At 34.5% G+C, this 13430-nt stretch overlaps 1 protein-coding gene across 16 annotated transcripts in view; it reads right to left on the bottom strand.

Annotated features, from left to right (window-relative positions):
* Positions 1-13430, bottom strand: part of LOC131034292 (nucleolin 2) — a 158855-nt gene that overhangs the window by 63028 nt on the left and 82397 nt on the right. For 12 of the 16 annotated variants that reach the window (XM_059218241.1, XM_059218245.1, XM_059218249.1 and 9 more), the window contains 2 exons: positions 3430-3534; positions 2766-2870 (listed from right to left, as the gene is read on the bottom strand). The exons of 2 other annotated variants lie outside the window; for them this stretch is intronic. In XM_059218241.1, coding sequence (XP_059074224.1) covers positions 2766-2870; positions 3430-3534 — 210 coding nt within the window. The remainder of the gene's footprint in view (positions 1-2765; positions 2871-3429; positions 3535-13430) is intronic. 2 more of the 16 variants (XM_059218247.1, XM_057965750.2) reach the window with 1 other exon arrangement.

The following is a 13430-nucleotide window of genomic DNA, read 5'->3' as shown; positions in this document are numbered from 1 at the left end:
TGCCAAATAATAGTGCTGCCAATCAAATGATAGAATATAACCATTCAAACCACAATAAACCTCTTACACCCAACTTGACTTCATTTGCCACAAATAATTACTATAACCAATGATTACATCCAAACAGCTTATTTGTCAGAAATTCATTTTAGATTATTTACTTTATCGGCAACAAAAATATTTAAAAGAGGTGTCCATAACTCAACTCCATTAATTATTTTCCAATTAACCAACACACTGCAAATTTGTCTCTATAAGAAACTTCATAAATATGATTAAACCAATCTGTCAATCCTTCTATGAGATTCTTGAATGAAACCTCCAACTGGAACTAGGTTTTCATCCAATTCCCCTAAACCCAAGGGTTTCCATCCTAGGGCTTCTCAACCGAAAGTCAAAAGCTCTCGGAGCTATACAAGAGAAATAATAAACCAGCATACCAGTAACCAAATGACTCCCTCTATCTTCCTTTTATAGTCTTTCCTGGAACTTTCTAGAAAGAATATAACTTTAATCCCTTTTAATGATAAAGTGACCTGTTTATATATTTTCATAATATAAAGTCACTTATTAAAATAGTTTATTTAATTATTTTAATGGCCCTTTTAAATAATTAAAATTAATCATCTTATAATTTATTTATTTTTTTGACATCTTATTTAAATCATTTAATTATTTTCAAGGGGCAAACAAAAGGGGACATTACACAAGTTCTAGTGCATCAGTTGCATCTAGAATTTTGCTTTCCAATTGTGAGAATTGAAGCTAGAATATTTCTCTCATAGTTTACAAACCTGGTGAGTGATAGTTGAATAAATTACCGCTCTGGGTAAAATGCATCCAACGTGAATAAAACATGGGAAAAAAGCCAAGGTGAAATGTGTCAATTACACAATTTTGAATCTAAAACCCTATATTACACTAATTTGAATCAGTTTTTTCTAATTTTTTTCTATTTTTTAATTTTATTAATATAAGGTTTACATATTAGCATTAAAAGACTGAGATACCGGATTCGCCTGTCCAAAGGCTCTAGCCCAGACCAGGTCTGCGTGGGTCCTGGTTTGCACTGGATTCGCAATGGGTGCGACCAAGGTTCACCCAGGGGCCCTGGGTTCACTGTGGGTTTGTAACACCCGAGCGAACCCAGGCGTGAACCCAGTCCACATTTGCACAGGGGAACTGAACAATGCAATGACAAAACAAATAAACTCTGCAAAATCTTTCGTGACTTGAGCAAGGCCTGAAGACACAAAATCAATTTCCAAACAATGGACAAGTTCCTAGCCTATGGTAGGATATAATTTTCACCCAGATATGTCACAGATGGTAGTATGCGAACTAAGGGAGGAGGGTGGTGTATCTGATAACCCTGATCCTAAGCCATCTTTGAGATTTTCCTCAAACTTTTTCAAATAAAAAATTGAACCTTATTGAAAAAAATTGTGCAACCTATATATGGTGTTGTATAAAATGACTTTGCATATTGTGGGACCTAACCAATGAAATCCACAGCAAAAAGATTTCTAGTCTTGTACATTTTTAAAGTATTAGCATATAATATATATATATACACACCACACACATGTGCGGACGAACTCAAACTATGAACCCAAAAAGCAAAAAAAAATTGCCCAAACCCACGAACTGGGTTCGCATCTCGAACCCAATCCCGAACCCAAACCGGTAACTTAGTTAAAAGATGATATTATCGTATTTTAATCAAAATTGCCATTGATGTTATTACAATTAAATTTTTTAAATGCATTTTGAATTTTACAATCAACTATTAAAAATAACAAACTCAAAATGCCATGCTAATAATCCGCAAACAAGTTGGCAAGAAAATGCAATCAGAAGCCACCAACTTTCCCTCAGATGTTTCTACGGATGCCATCATTTTGGTACTTTGTTTCACATTGTCAACTTTTTCATCCATACTTTATTTTTAGTTCTATGAGGATTTCTTGTTTTAAATACAACAAAACTATTTATTATAAAAGAGTATGTATTACAAAAACCACCACACCAGAACCATCATGGATAAAAAGAATGGGGAGAATAGGGTATATAGTCAAAAGCGACTACAAAAATATAAAAAAATTCCAAAATCAGCAGGCAGAACATGATTAAATTGCATAGAAGATGAGTAGATTAATACAGTAAACAATCCTAGAAACAAAAGGGTGGCCAACAAAGAGGCAAGTTAAATAGAAAATTTTACATCCTGCATAATAGTCTTATTTTTCTTATTGTTTCCCAAACAATTATTTTCCCTTTAAATCTCTTGCAGCTTATCAATTACTACTCTCCCTGCAGAATTGATAAAATCAATGCTTGGGCCCTCCACTCTTAAACATAAAGATGGAGATAGATTTTAAACAAAATTCAGACACCAGATAGGGATATTATGAGGTATTCCTCAATGAGTTTTTTCACAGGGTGTTACAGGAGGAAGGAATTGAGTTGAAAAGTGCAATAGTTGCAGATAGAGAATCTTATGTGTTGATGCCAGAACTTCAATTTTAATTTAATCATTACAAACATGTAATGAAATGTACACAAAATTTAAAAAAATTATGAACACGATAACAGCATTCATGATTCAACAATGTTTTGTTCCTCATCATTGCCACTGCTGTTACCAAAATGTTTACTGACTCACTTCAGTTTCACAGGAATGTTTCAAACCAAAAAGACCAAATGCTGTGTTTATATTATGCTAGCAAAAGAAACTTAAAAAGTGCAATCAGAATTGCACGTACCAACATTCCCTCAGCTTCTTCAACAGATACTTTTGTTCCCTTTTCCAGATTCTCCTTCAAAGTTTCAACTTCCTCGTCCATGTTCACTTGCTCTTTTGGAGGACTCTTCAAGCAAGAGAATAATGACGCAAGTTTAGAAATGATAAAAGTTCTTATAGCTATCTAGATATTTATTAATGATACTCATACAATCATTTTCCCACTACATTTCCAACAGCTTATCAAAGAATAGTTTATACAGTCCATTTTGTTTCTCTTTTTGATTTATTTTATCTTCTCACTATTCTCCACTCAATCATTAATCCTAGCCAATGATCTTCCAAAAGGGTGATGTTTACAGTTAAATTAAACATGAAATCATCACAACCTGTACATGTATTTGGTTATATTGATGAAACCCCCTTCGGCAATAAATTAGATAACTAAATACTGTTAACTTTTGAGTTAAATAAATTTGAGAAGAAAAGAGTACATTAAATTTGCAAACACCATTACAGCATTGAGCGATGGCTAGTCCTTACTGTTTATTTTCTTTAACATAAAATATCCTGATTTACTTCATTATTTTGATTAAGAAAGTATCAATGTACACCAACAAGCCCAACATGCTGTGCTTATACAGTGCAAACAAGTCAACAAGAAATGTGGTTAAAAAGTCACATACCGACTCTCCCTCCACATTTTGAATAGATACACTTAAGCCCATTTCGAAAATCTCCTTTGTATCCTCAACTTCCTCTTCCAGTGATTCTTTTTCTGTTAGTATACCCTTCAAATGTGAAAACAAAGATCCAATTTAGGAAATTAATCAAATTCCCTCAATAGTCACCCTGATTTTTAATTTTAGCTTCTCATAGTCTTCAACCCTCTGATTGATATGGCCAAAGCTCTACCATAGCACACATTTATCTTATGGTGATGTTTAATTGAAGTGAAAAATGCAATTAATGGACTGGAAATCTTTAGATGTGCATGTACTACAACTAAATCGATGAAATTCCATATAGTAATAAAGGTACAAATTTAGTTTACTTATCAATTTTTCTTTACAAACCTCTCACAAAAAGAGCCCGTGAATTTTACAAACATGAAATTTGTGTCCGACATTGGCTAGTTCTTCATCATTCCAGCTACTGTTATTGTCAGTATCTATTTGTAAGCATGAATATTCCATCACAGTGTGAGCATAGATATTGCATCATATTTTGATAGTTAATATTTAGTTTGTTAGCTTATTATTGGCTATATTGTCTCTTCCGCTCCCATATGGTGTTTGCTAGGGAAGTTACAAAAAATAGTGTTATATTTAGTTGAATTCTAAACCTATATTGATTGTGCATAACAACCAATATGATGTATAAACGTTTCCTACTCTAATTAAAGCTATTACTTCAACATCTGGTGTCAAAGGAGGAAAAATTAAAACAAAAAGCCAACTCTCCTTCCTGTACTTTCAGTCAGAACATTGAGCAATAATTTTGGAACATGAGTACAGACCCGAGTGCCCTTTTTGGGTAAAATAAAATAATAAATCTTTGAATGATCAACTTTTTGCCAGTCTGCCGGAGGATCGCCATTTAAGGTTTGGGTGAATCGATTGTGACTGATCAGCATTTCTGACATCATTTCTAGAAAGGAAAGAAATGATAGCATGGTAGGCATAATCCATACCCTTGGTAGGATTCAATCGCTCTTCAGTGCAGTGTGAGGAGCTCAGAAGCTCATTGCTAACACAACAGACACTTGTACAAAACACTTGCAGACAATCATTTAAAATGCACCTCATGGACGATAAGTCTGACTGCATGCCAAAACCCACTAGTTGGTGCTTTGATAAACCTACTATGTCCTTAGGAGCAATAAATGCTTACTGGTGCAATCCTTACTGCTGAGTGAAATATCCCACAGACAATTTAATTTGTTTAAATAGATGGCCCATTTTATTTTCCCTCTCCAACGTGGCACTCTTGCGCACACTGATGTGGCTCATAGAGGAAGAGAATAGCAATCAAGTGGCCTCTGCAAGATTGGTCCATAAGTAACTCTCTAAAAGGTTATGTTGTGATTATTGGAATAGCATCAGCTTTTAAGTGCAACAGTGCAGTGCTTCTCTTGCATAAAATCAATGAGAAGCTCAAATTCCATTTTGCATGCTCAGTCCGTAAACCTCTCTTCAAATTGTTCAGGGAAACACCCTAAGATCTAAGCTGAATCTAAACATTAAGCTAAACTGACCCTTGATGCCAAAGTATAGACAAGGTGTATAAATACCAGCGCTATACAGTATCTTATTGGGGTTCTACATTAATGAAATGACTACTAGCTATGTTTTTGTCTCATAGTAAACAACAAAAACTTTTAATAGTCATGCCTTGTAAGCAAGATTATATAGATTTTAAGGATGAAACAGCTAATCTAAACACAACATCAACACCTTCCTCCTGGTTAAATATAAAACTAACATTCAAATGCAAACAAGAGTTGGTAATAACAGCACATAAATGACACAAGATCCCATAAATCAAACAGCTAAACCATATTCAAGACTACCACTTCGGTCTTCAAGGTTTAAATGAAATCGTTACAAAGCTTGGCAACATCACACAATTTCAATTTAATAAATGAAAATACAAACATATGTGAACCAACTTGAATAGAACAGGCATCGTAGCTTAAACCACCATTCAGAATCATACATACAAGACTCAAACATGCCTCAGACTTGGCAAACTGATTTTTGACTCCACCTCGAACTTGGTACCCAGACTCGGCAAAGACTTAGCAAATTAAAAATTAAATATAGAGATTTTTAAGGATTTATAACTTGTTTCATGCACCCTTTAATAAATAAACTTTAAAGACACAATAAAATAATCAAACAAAAGCTACTTTGACCACGTACACAAGTACAAATCAATCACATGAGCATAAAAATGAATTTTAAATTTTAGTTGAAGGAAACAACATTGTTAGATATATAAATTGAAAATTATAAATATTGTCAAATGTATACAAATATCATGATTATGAAATCCATGGCTCAAAACAAATATCAAAACTAAGAATATATCTATGGCTGAAAGGAGCCTGTATCACTCATCCAAACATCATGGCAAGTCATGCGCTACTGTCTAAGATACAAAGATAGGTCCTAGATGATGATGCAGCCATGATATCTACCTCTATCTCAGTGACACCAACATCCAAGGGATCTCCTCATGGTCTATCTTCCTTTGCCATGGCTATTGCCTATACCTCTCAATCCACTTGATCAACCCATGCAAGGTCCTCATTGTTGAAGACAGGATTGCCAACCCAAGCAAGATACAAATGATCTCCAATCACTGTTTCTTACTCAACCAATGTGTTAATTTCTCTCCAATGGCCTATATTTTTTGCTCATAAACTAGTTTTTCATTCCTTGTGTTTGAAAACAAAATGAATGTGTTTTTAGGGTGTAAGAGATGATTTAAGTGTTTTAAGTGTTTCTGCTCCTCCAAGTTTTCAAGACAGGGACAAGAAGGGACATTGAGACATGTTTTTAGTATGGGGTTTTTTTGGCCATTTTTTAGAGAATGGCAGGGGACAACTATTAAAAAATAAGGGAATTTTTAAATTATAAGGAAATTCCAAATATTCATATAACATTGATAAAGCATTTCTCATAGACATTGTACAGCCTTTGTGGGCATGGGTAATTGAAAAGGAATTATGTTATTTATATATACAAATTAGCATGAGTGAATAAAGATGTGCCTAACTGGTGTATACATTCAAGTGAGGGATTTATTATCAACATTTTCTTAAATCCTTCAAGACTGCATGTTTTTTTCAAATATTCATATGATAACATTGATAAAGCATTCATCATAGACAATATAGAACATTTGCGAGCATTGGTAATTGAATAAAAATTATGATGTTCTTTATATATACAAATTAACATGAGTTAATAAAGAAACACCTCACTGTGTATTTATTCAAGTGAGGGATTTATTATTAAAGTTTTCCTATATCCTTCAAGACTACATTTTTTGTTGTCAAATTCATTAACAAAGATGAACCGTTAAGTAAAAAGAGAACTAGTATATTCTAGTTTGACCTTAGTTGAGATACTAATAGATGAGATTGTTCTATGAGTTACCTGTAGGGCATGATTGATATATTTTTACATTAGAGCAAATGGTATTTCCTACCAACTATTACTCAACTCGTATTTGACAATATGATGACAGTAGCATGCCAACTTTGTCTATAGCAATCCATGTATATTAAACAAGTTTTCCAATGTATGAAACAAGATAACCCCTGTTTGTGGCTTTGACTTTTAAGAAGCAAAGACTTGCGACAGAGGATATGTATTTTGTAAATTTTGTGATCATCACTCATTATTGGTCTATTACTTGAATAGCCATATAGTTTGATGGGGTTTTTAGGATGATGCCCCCAAGAGGGTCAAGGGGCAATGCACACCATTTTCAAAACCACACGGTGCACACCATTTTCATTTTTTTTTGGAGATCCTAGATGGGTATGTCATAAACCAAACAAGCATTGAAAGGTTGTAAGGTTTTTCTTTAAGTAACTAAAATGTCAAAATAACATTTTTTTAATTATCTTTTTTAACATTTTCTTTCTCAATTATGGCCAAGTTTGGCCTACAAGACTTGGCGAGTCCACACGAATCTTCTAACATTGTTCAAAATATCTAGAGAGATCTTTATTGGGATTTCAAAATAATAATGATTTATCACAAAAAGTAATGTTTTAGAGAAAAACTCTTAAAAGATGTTGAAAAGCTTGAAAGTAAAAATAATTAAAACATACCTAACTTAAACAGCTAATAAAATAAAGGAGTAGCTATTGCTATTATTAGCAACTTCATGCATGAATGTCCCCTGTGATTCAAATACTGCTGGATCCTCTTAAATGTTATGAATCCATCTCTGATTTTACCTTGAAACATATTGACTGATCATGCTAGGCTCAAACTCCATCATACCAACCTAGACTTGTCATTCACATGAATTCACCAGACATGGTCAGAGAAACTATCCAAGTTGCACAATTTTAAATCTTTTACCAGATCAAACTTGCAAAGGCCACAATTTGAATGACTCTGGCTTTAAATACTCATGGTTACCATTAAAGGTCTCTGGCTAGCAGAGGCAGCTTGGGGCACAATTTATATGCGATATGCTAGCTTGAATGAAATGTGGGCATGAAATGTGAGTTTCTGTCTGGCATGGCCCATGCTATTTGCACAAAATTTGTGTCTTAACCATCATTCAACATCCATGCCTAAGGAATACTTCATACTGGCAGTCTCTGTTGTGCCAGGCAATTTAAACACTTCTGACTTCAACCCGCTGGTCATATGACTTCCATATGTTTGCCAATAAACACCTTCATTCCAACGCAATTTTTCAGAACTTCGTCTACTAATCAGGTGTTCTTGCTTTTCAAGACTTGCCAATGAACTCAAAATTCTTGTCTTTCTGCTCAGCATGTCTCTCTTTCACCATTCTGCTATTTGAATGCTGCAAAGGCTAATTGTGAGCAAAATGACAATTTCTAGGGTTTCAACTTTCAATACATGAATATTTCACTGTTTTTAATAAAATCAGGTTGACCCGGTTTAAACCTAAAAAGCAGGTCTACCCAGGTTTGGAAGTTTTAAATTTTTTTCCTGGAAACTCCTGCAGGGCTCTAACAGAAAAGAAAAGTGATTAATAAATTTTTCAAAAAATATATGGTGTTGTTTGAAAAAAACATTTTGGAATCTTGTGTTGATTTATAATAACTATAAGCCTTTTATAAGAAGCAAAGGTTAAGGAGTTCTTTTTATACTGGAAATGTTGAGCTGGTATCAGGGCAAGCATTGCTCTGAATTTTCTGTCACCAGACTCCTAACTATTGTCATTTCAAACACATAATTTGGAAAATTGTGTTAATTTTAAATTATTTTAGTCTATTATAAGACTTATTTGCATAGCTTAAGGAGTTCTTTATTTTATTTTTTTACAGGGAATATTGAGATAATATCATAGCAAGCACTGCTTCAAGGAATTTGTTGCCACACTCAGAACAATTGGAGGGTAACCATTATCTTGCATGGAAAGCAAAACTCAAAAGCCAGTTTCAGCTTAAGTGCGGGGAGTTGTAAATAGCTCCACAACACGGCATACAGCTGATATTGATCACCGGCAGAAATTTGAAAATGCTAATAGGAAAAGCAAGTTCATTATCATGTTCAGTGTACATGATGAAGTTCAATATTTGTTTGTGACTTGATCATTTCTTTGTAACTAGTAATTGTAGTTAGCATGTTCTAATTTCCATCTATTTTTAATATTTATATTACTTTTTACTTTTAGCATATGACGAATAATATAATGCAATGCTCTCAACCTGAGTAAGCATGCCATTTCATTTCAATATCATTCTTCAGTATTTAAAAAGTAGAAAATAAAAATTAATTGAGCCTTTTTCCGAACAAACAAAAAAATTGAAATCCATTTATACTTTGGTTTGCCAAGTATATCCCAGTTCTAATTAATGCTACCATAATACAAACCATCTTGGCATATATTTGATCAATTAGGTTCGCAATTCTATATCCAATTGTATACATGCCGTGCTTATATGTGTGTGTACATGTGTACACACATACACATATATATAAGTACGTCTTATTACAGTATCATTGATATTCATGCACACGTGTGTGTGTGTATATGTCTGTATATGTATATGTGTATGTGTGTGTGTGTGTGTATATGTCTGTATATGTATATGTGTATGTGTGTGTGTGTGTATCTATGTGAGTGTGTATGTATAAGTACTTTTTGCTATTGCAGTATCATTGATAAGTAAAATAACCATAATTGTACCATATTGATTTTGAACTCCCAGAGTATATATACATATTATAGATAGACATACATACATATACATACATATATATATACATACACATACACGTACACATACACATATATGTCTATATGTATGTGTATGTGTATACACACACACACACACACATATGTATGTATATTTATGTATGTATGTATATCTATGTGTATATGTATGTATGTATGTATGTATGTATATCTATGTGTGTGTATCTATATATATATATATAGAGAGAGAGAGAGAGAGAGAGAGATATAGAAAATGGCTCTACCAAATTTCGCAAAATTATAGAAGGCGAAGGATAGTTCGCAAGGTTTAAGTAGCCGATGTTGTAGACGAAGACATTCGTAGCATGGCAAAGACGGCAATTATTGCCTGCATCCTTGGAAGGCACCGAACAAGAGAAGAAATATAAAGGTGGGTGAAAGAAAACTGGGGCGGTGAGAAGATAGAATTGTATTTCTTGCCAAAACAGCTTTTTCTGGTGGATCTCAATTCGATTAGTGCCAAAGAGGAAATTCTCAAGCAAAAACTATGGAGATATGGGGAGCAGGCAATTTACATTCAAAACTAGATTCCAGGCTTTAACCCCAATAATGTGAATCCTTTTGATTCACCAATCTGGGTTCGGATGTACAATCTTCCTTTTGAATCCAGTCGGAAGAGGTCTTGGGAAGAATTGGGGATTCCCTTGGAAGATTGGTGGAAATCAACATGGGGAACGATGACTCTGCCCGATATGCTAGGGTTAAAATCCTAGCAATATACTCACTCCCAAAGGAAATTCAATTATTATCCTCTTTTGGTGAATGGACCCAAGACCTGGAAATTGAGAAAGAGAATTTTTTTTGTTTGAGGTGCCAAAGTCGTAAACACAATGAAGCATCTTGCCATGTCCCTGTTCCGAAACGATGGACTCCAAAGAAGGATGTTGCGGCAAAACCCAATGATACCCGCGATATTTCATCCATGCCAAAGCTTCTCCCAAGGAATAATGGGGGGGATAGGATAGAGATGGAGTCATTGGCAATAATCCCATTCCACAAGGCTGATTATGAGAAGACAGATGTGCATCAGAATAAAGGCGAAGGTTTCAAGTCCCCTGAGATCGGGTTTTCTTCCCAAAGGAATGGGAGGTAGAGGTAAATCCCTTTAAAGATCTTAATATCCTTGTAGATGGACGCTATCACGACATGGGTGCAAATGAACTTGACATTGTTGAGCCTAGGGCAATCTCGCAGTCTATGGCCACAATTTTAAAATCCGAACCTACAAGGAAGCGGACTGGTAGGAAAACTAACAGAAAGAAGCGGGAGGAAGAGGCACAAGTAAAAGAACAATAATCCATTGAATCATACCTCACTATATCCAAGGGAGTAGTTGCCTCCCTTAGAGGGCAATGAAGATTATCACATGGAATGTTAGGGACCTAACAGAAAATGCATGTTCAGGCATTAACTGAACAACCTATTATGTGAAATTGTTCTTATTCAGGAATCAAAACTCTCTTGGAATGGAAGCAACTCTTTGATGCAATCTTTCAAAGGATGGAATGGAACTTTTAGCGAAGCACGGGGAGCCTCTGGTGGTCTGGGTATCCTATGGAGGGATAACAAGGTGAAAGTTGATGACATTATGTCTACCCAGAACAGGATGTTTGGGGTGGTCATTAGCTTATCCTTGAACATAAAATTTATTGTCTTCAATATTTATGGCCCTGTCAAAACAAAAGAGAAAAGAATACTATGGGAATTGTTATCCAGGCTATTTCCAAAAAATGGTGATAAATACATGGTGGCAGGAGATTTTAACACGATTCTATCAAATTTTGATAAGTTTGGAGGCCTAACTAGGATCGGTCAATAACAATTGGATTTTAGAAGCTTTGTTCAAACCAATTAGTTAATGGAAGTTGAACCAACCAATGGAACCTTTACCTGGAACAACAAACATGTTGGCTTCACAAATATTTCTGAGAGACTAGACCATTTTTTTATATCCAACAATTGGATGACTTCCAGTCAGATGCCAACTTCATGGATTTGTCCAATTCCAATATCGGACCACTTTCCTATGGAAATAACAATTGAGGAAGTGTAAATACCACAACACTCTCAATTCCGATTCGAAAAAATGTGGCTAAGAAATGAGGAAATCGTGGATAAACTAAAGCAGTGGTGGGTGGATTCGGACATCTACTTGGGTACGGAAATGTTTAAATTTAGCAAGAGATAAAGATTGATAAAGGAAAATCTGAAAATCTAGAACAAAAAAGTTTTTCAGAATGTTTTTGTAGAAAAAGAAAAGATTGAATAGGAAATGGAAGAGCTCATCAATAAAGATATTCGAAGTGGAATGACAATAAAAGAATTTGAAGAAGAGAAGTGTTTGTTAGTGTTGTCCTCATTTTTGAATTTTATAAAATGTGACAATCCTTACAAAAAATTTGCTCAAAATGTGTCATTTTTGTCTCTAGGGCATGTTTTACGAGGTGCAAAACTCACATTTGTTAGTGTCAAATCATTGCGGGGTGTCTTTGCCATCATTGTCCAAATTTTGGTGAGTTTGGTCTTCTCTTTTCTAGCCTTTTGTGCAATTTCGGGTTTCAGAGCAATCACTGCATGTTGAAGATTTTACTCTTAAGGCATGCTTTCCGAGGCAAAACTTTTGCTCCTTAGTGAACTCGACTGATCTTCGGTCCATCCTTGATCCACATTTCAAATTTCATCGTGTTTCGAGTTCGTTTGCTATGTCTTTCCTTCAATTTCGGGTTTTTTCTTCCTGACTGCAGGTGGGAAATTTTCCTTTGATTGCAAGTTTTATTTTTCTCTTCTTTTATAGTGTTGTAGGGAAATTTTAAAACAATTACAAGTGCACTTTATTTAAAACTTGTCACTTGTAACTTACTTTTTATTTCCCCCTTGCTTTTTCATGTCTTTTAAGTCATTGTAGGAACTTTTTAGACAAATTGCAAGGGAATTTAAAATTACAAGTTTAATGAGAACTTGTAATTTCTTTTAAAAGTTCCTACTTAAGTGATTTTTAGATGTAATAGGGTTTTTATTTCCCTATTACATGTTTTATGTCCTTTAAGTCATTTTTAACTTGTAAAGGGGATTTTATTTCCCTATTACAAGTCTTTTTGTTCCTTTATGTTTTTAAAACTTGTAATGGGGATTTTATTTCCCTATTACAAGTTGTTTTGCTCTTCCTTTAAAACCCGAATTTGCCCAAATGAAGGAAAAAATGATGTAATTTAAAACTTGTAAAGGGGTTTTAGAAACCCGAATGCATCTTTTGGAGGGCACATTTTGCTTATAGTTGCAAACGAAGAACCCGATCTGCACATTTGTTCGTCCAAATCCGTATCTTATGGCGTTTCTCCACTTAATCCGTCCAATATGCATGCAAAATCGTTGGAGATTAATGTTTGTTGCCACGTTTTTCATCAAAAATGGATTGGGCAAACACGTTTTGCATTATAGAAGGCGTTTTTATAGACGTTTTTGGAAGATGTCTTTGTTGGGTGTTGCCACGTTTTGGGGGCATGAATCTCCTTCTTGCCACATTTGCAACACGTCCCCCATTGATGAGTGTTTGAGATCAAGTATCTTTCTTCCTCCAAGCCGTTTTTAGTGGGAAGATTTGAAGACAAAACCAATTTGGTTTGTTGGTTGCAATCATAATGTGGTGGCTTCCTTACCTATTTAAAGAGCATTTTGGTTTCTTTCGAGTCCATTTGCTTTGATC

Source organism: Cryptomeria japonica, chromosome 3 (assembly GCF_030272615.1).
Source record: "Cryptomeria japonica chromosome 3, Sugi_1.0, whole genome shotgun sequence".
Classification (NCBI taxonomy): Eukaryota; Viridiplantae; Streptophyta; class Pinopsida; order Cupressales; family Cupressaceae; genus Cryptomeria; species Cryptomeria japonica.
Note: the sequence above shows the minus strand (reverse complement) of the source record. Positions and strands in the feature narration are given on the sequence as shown.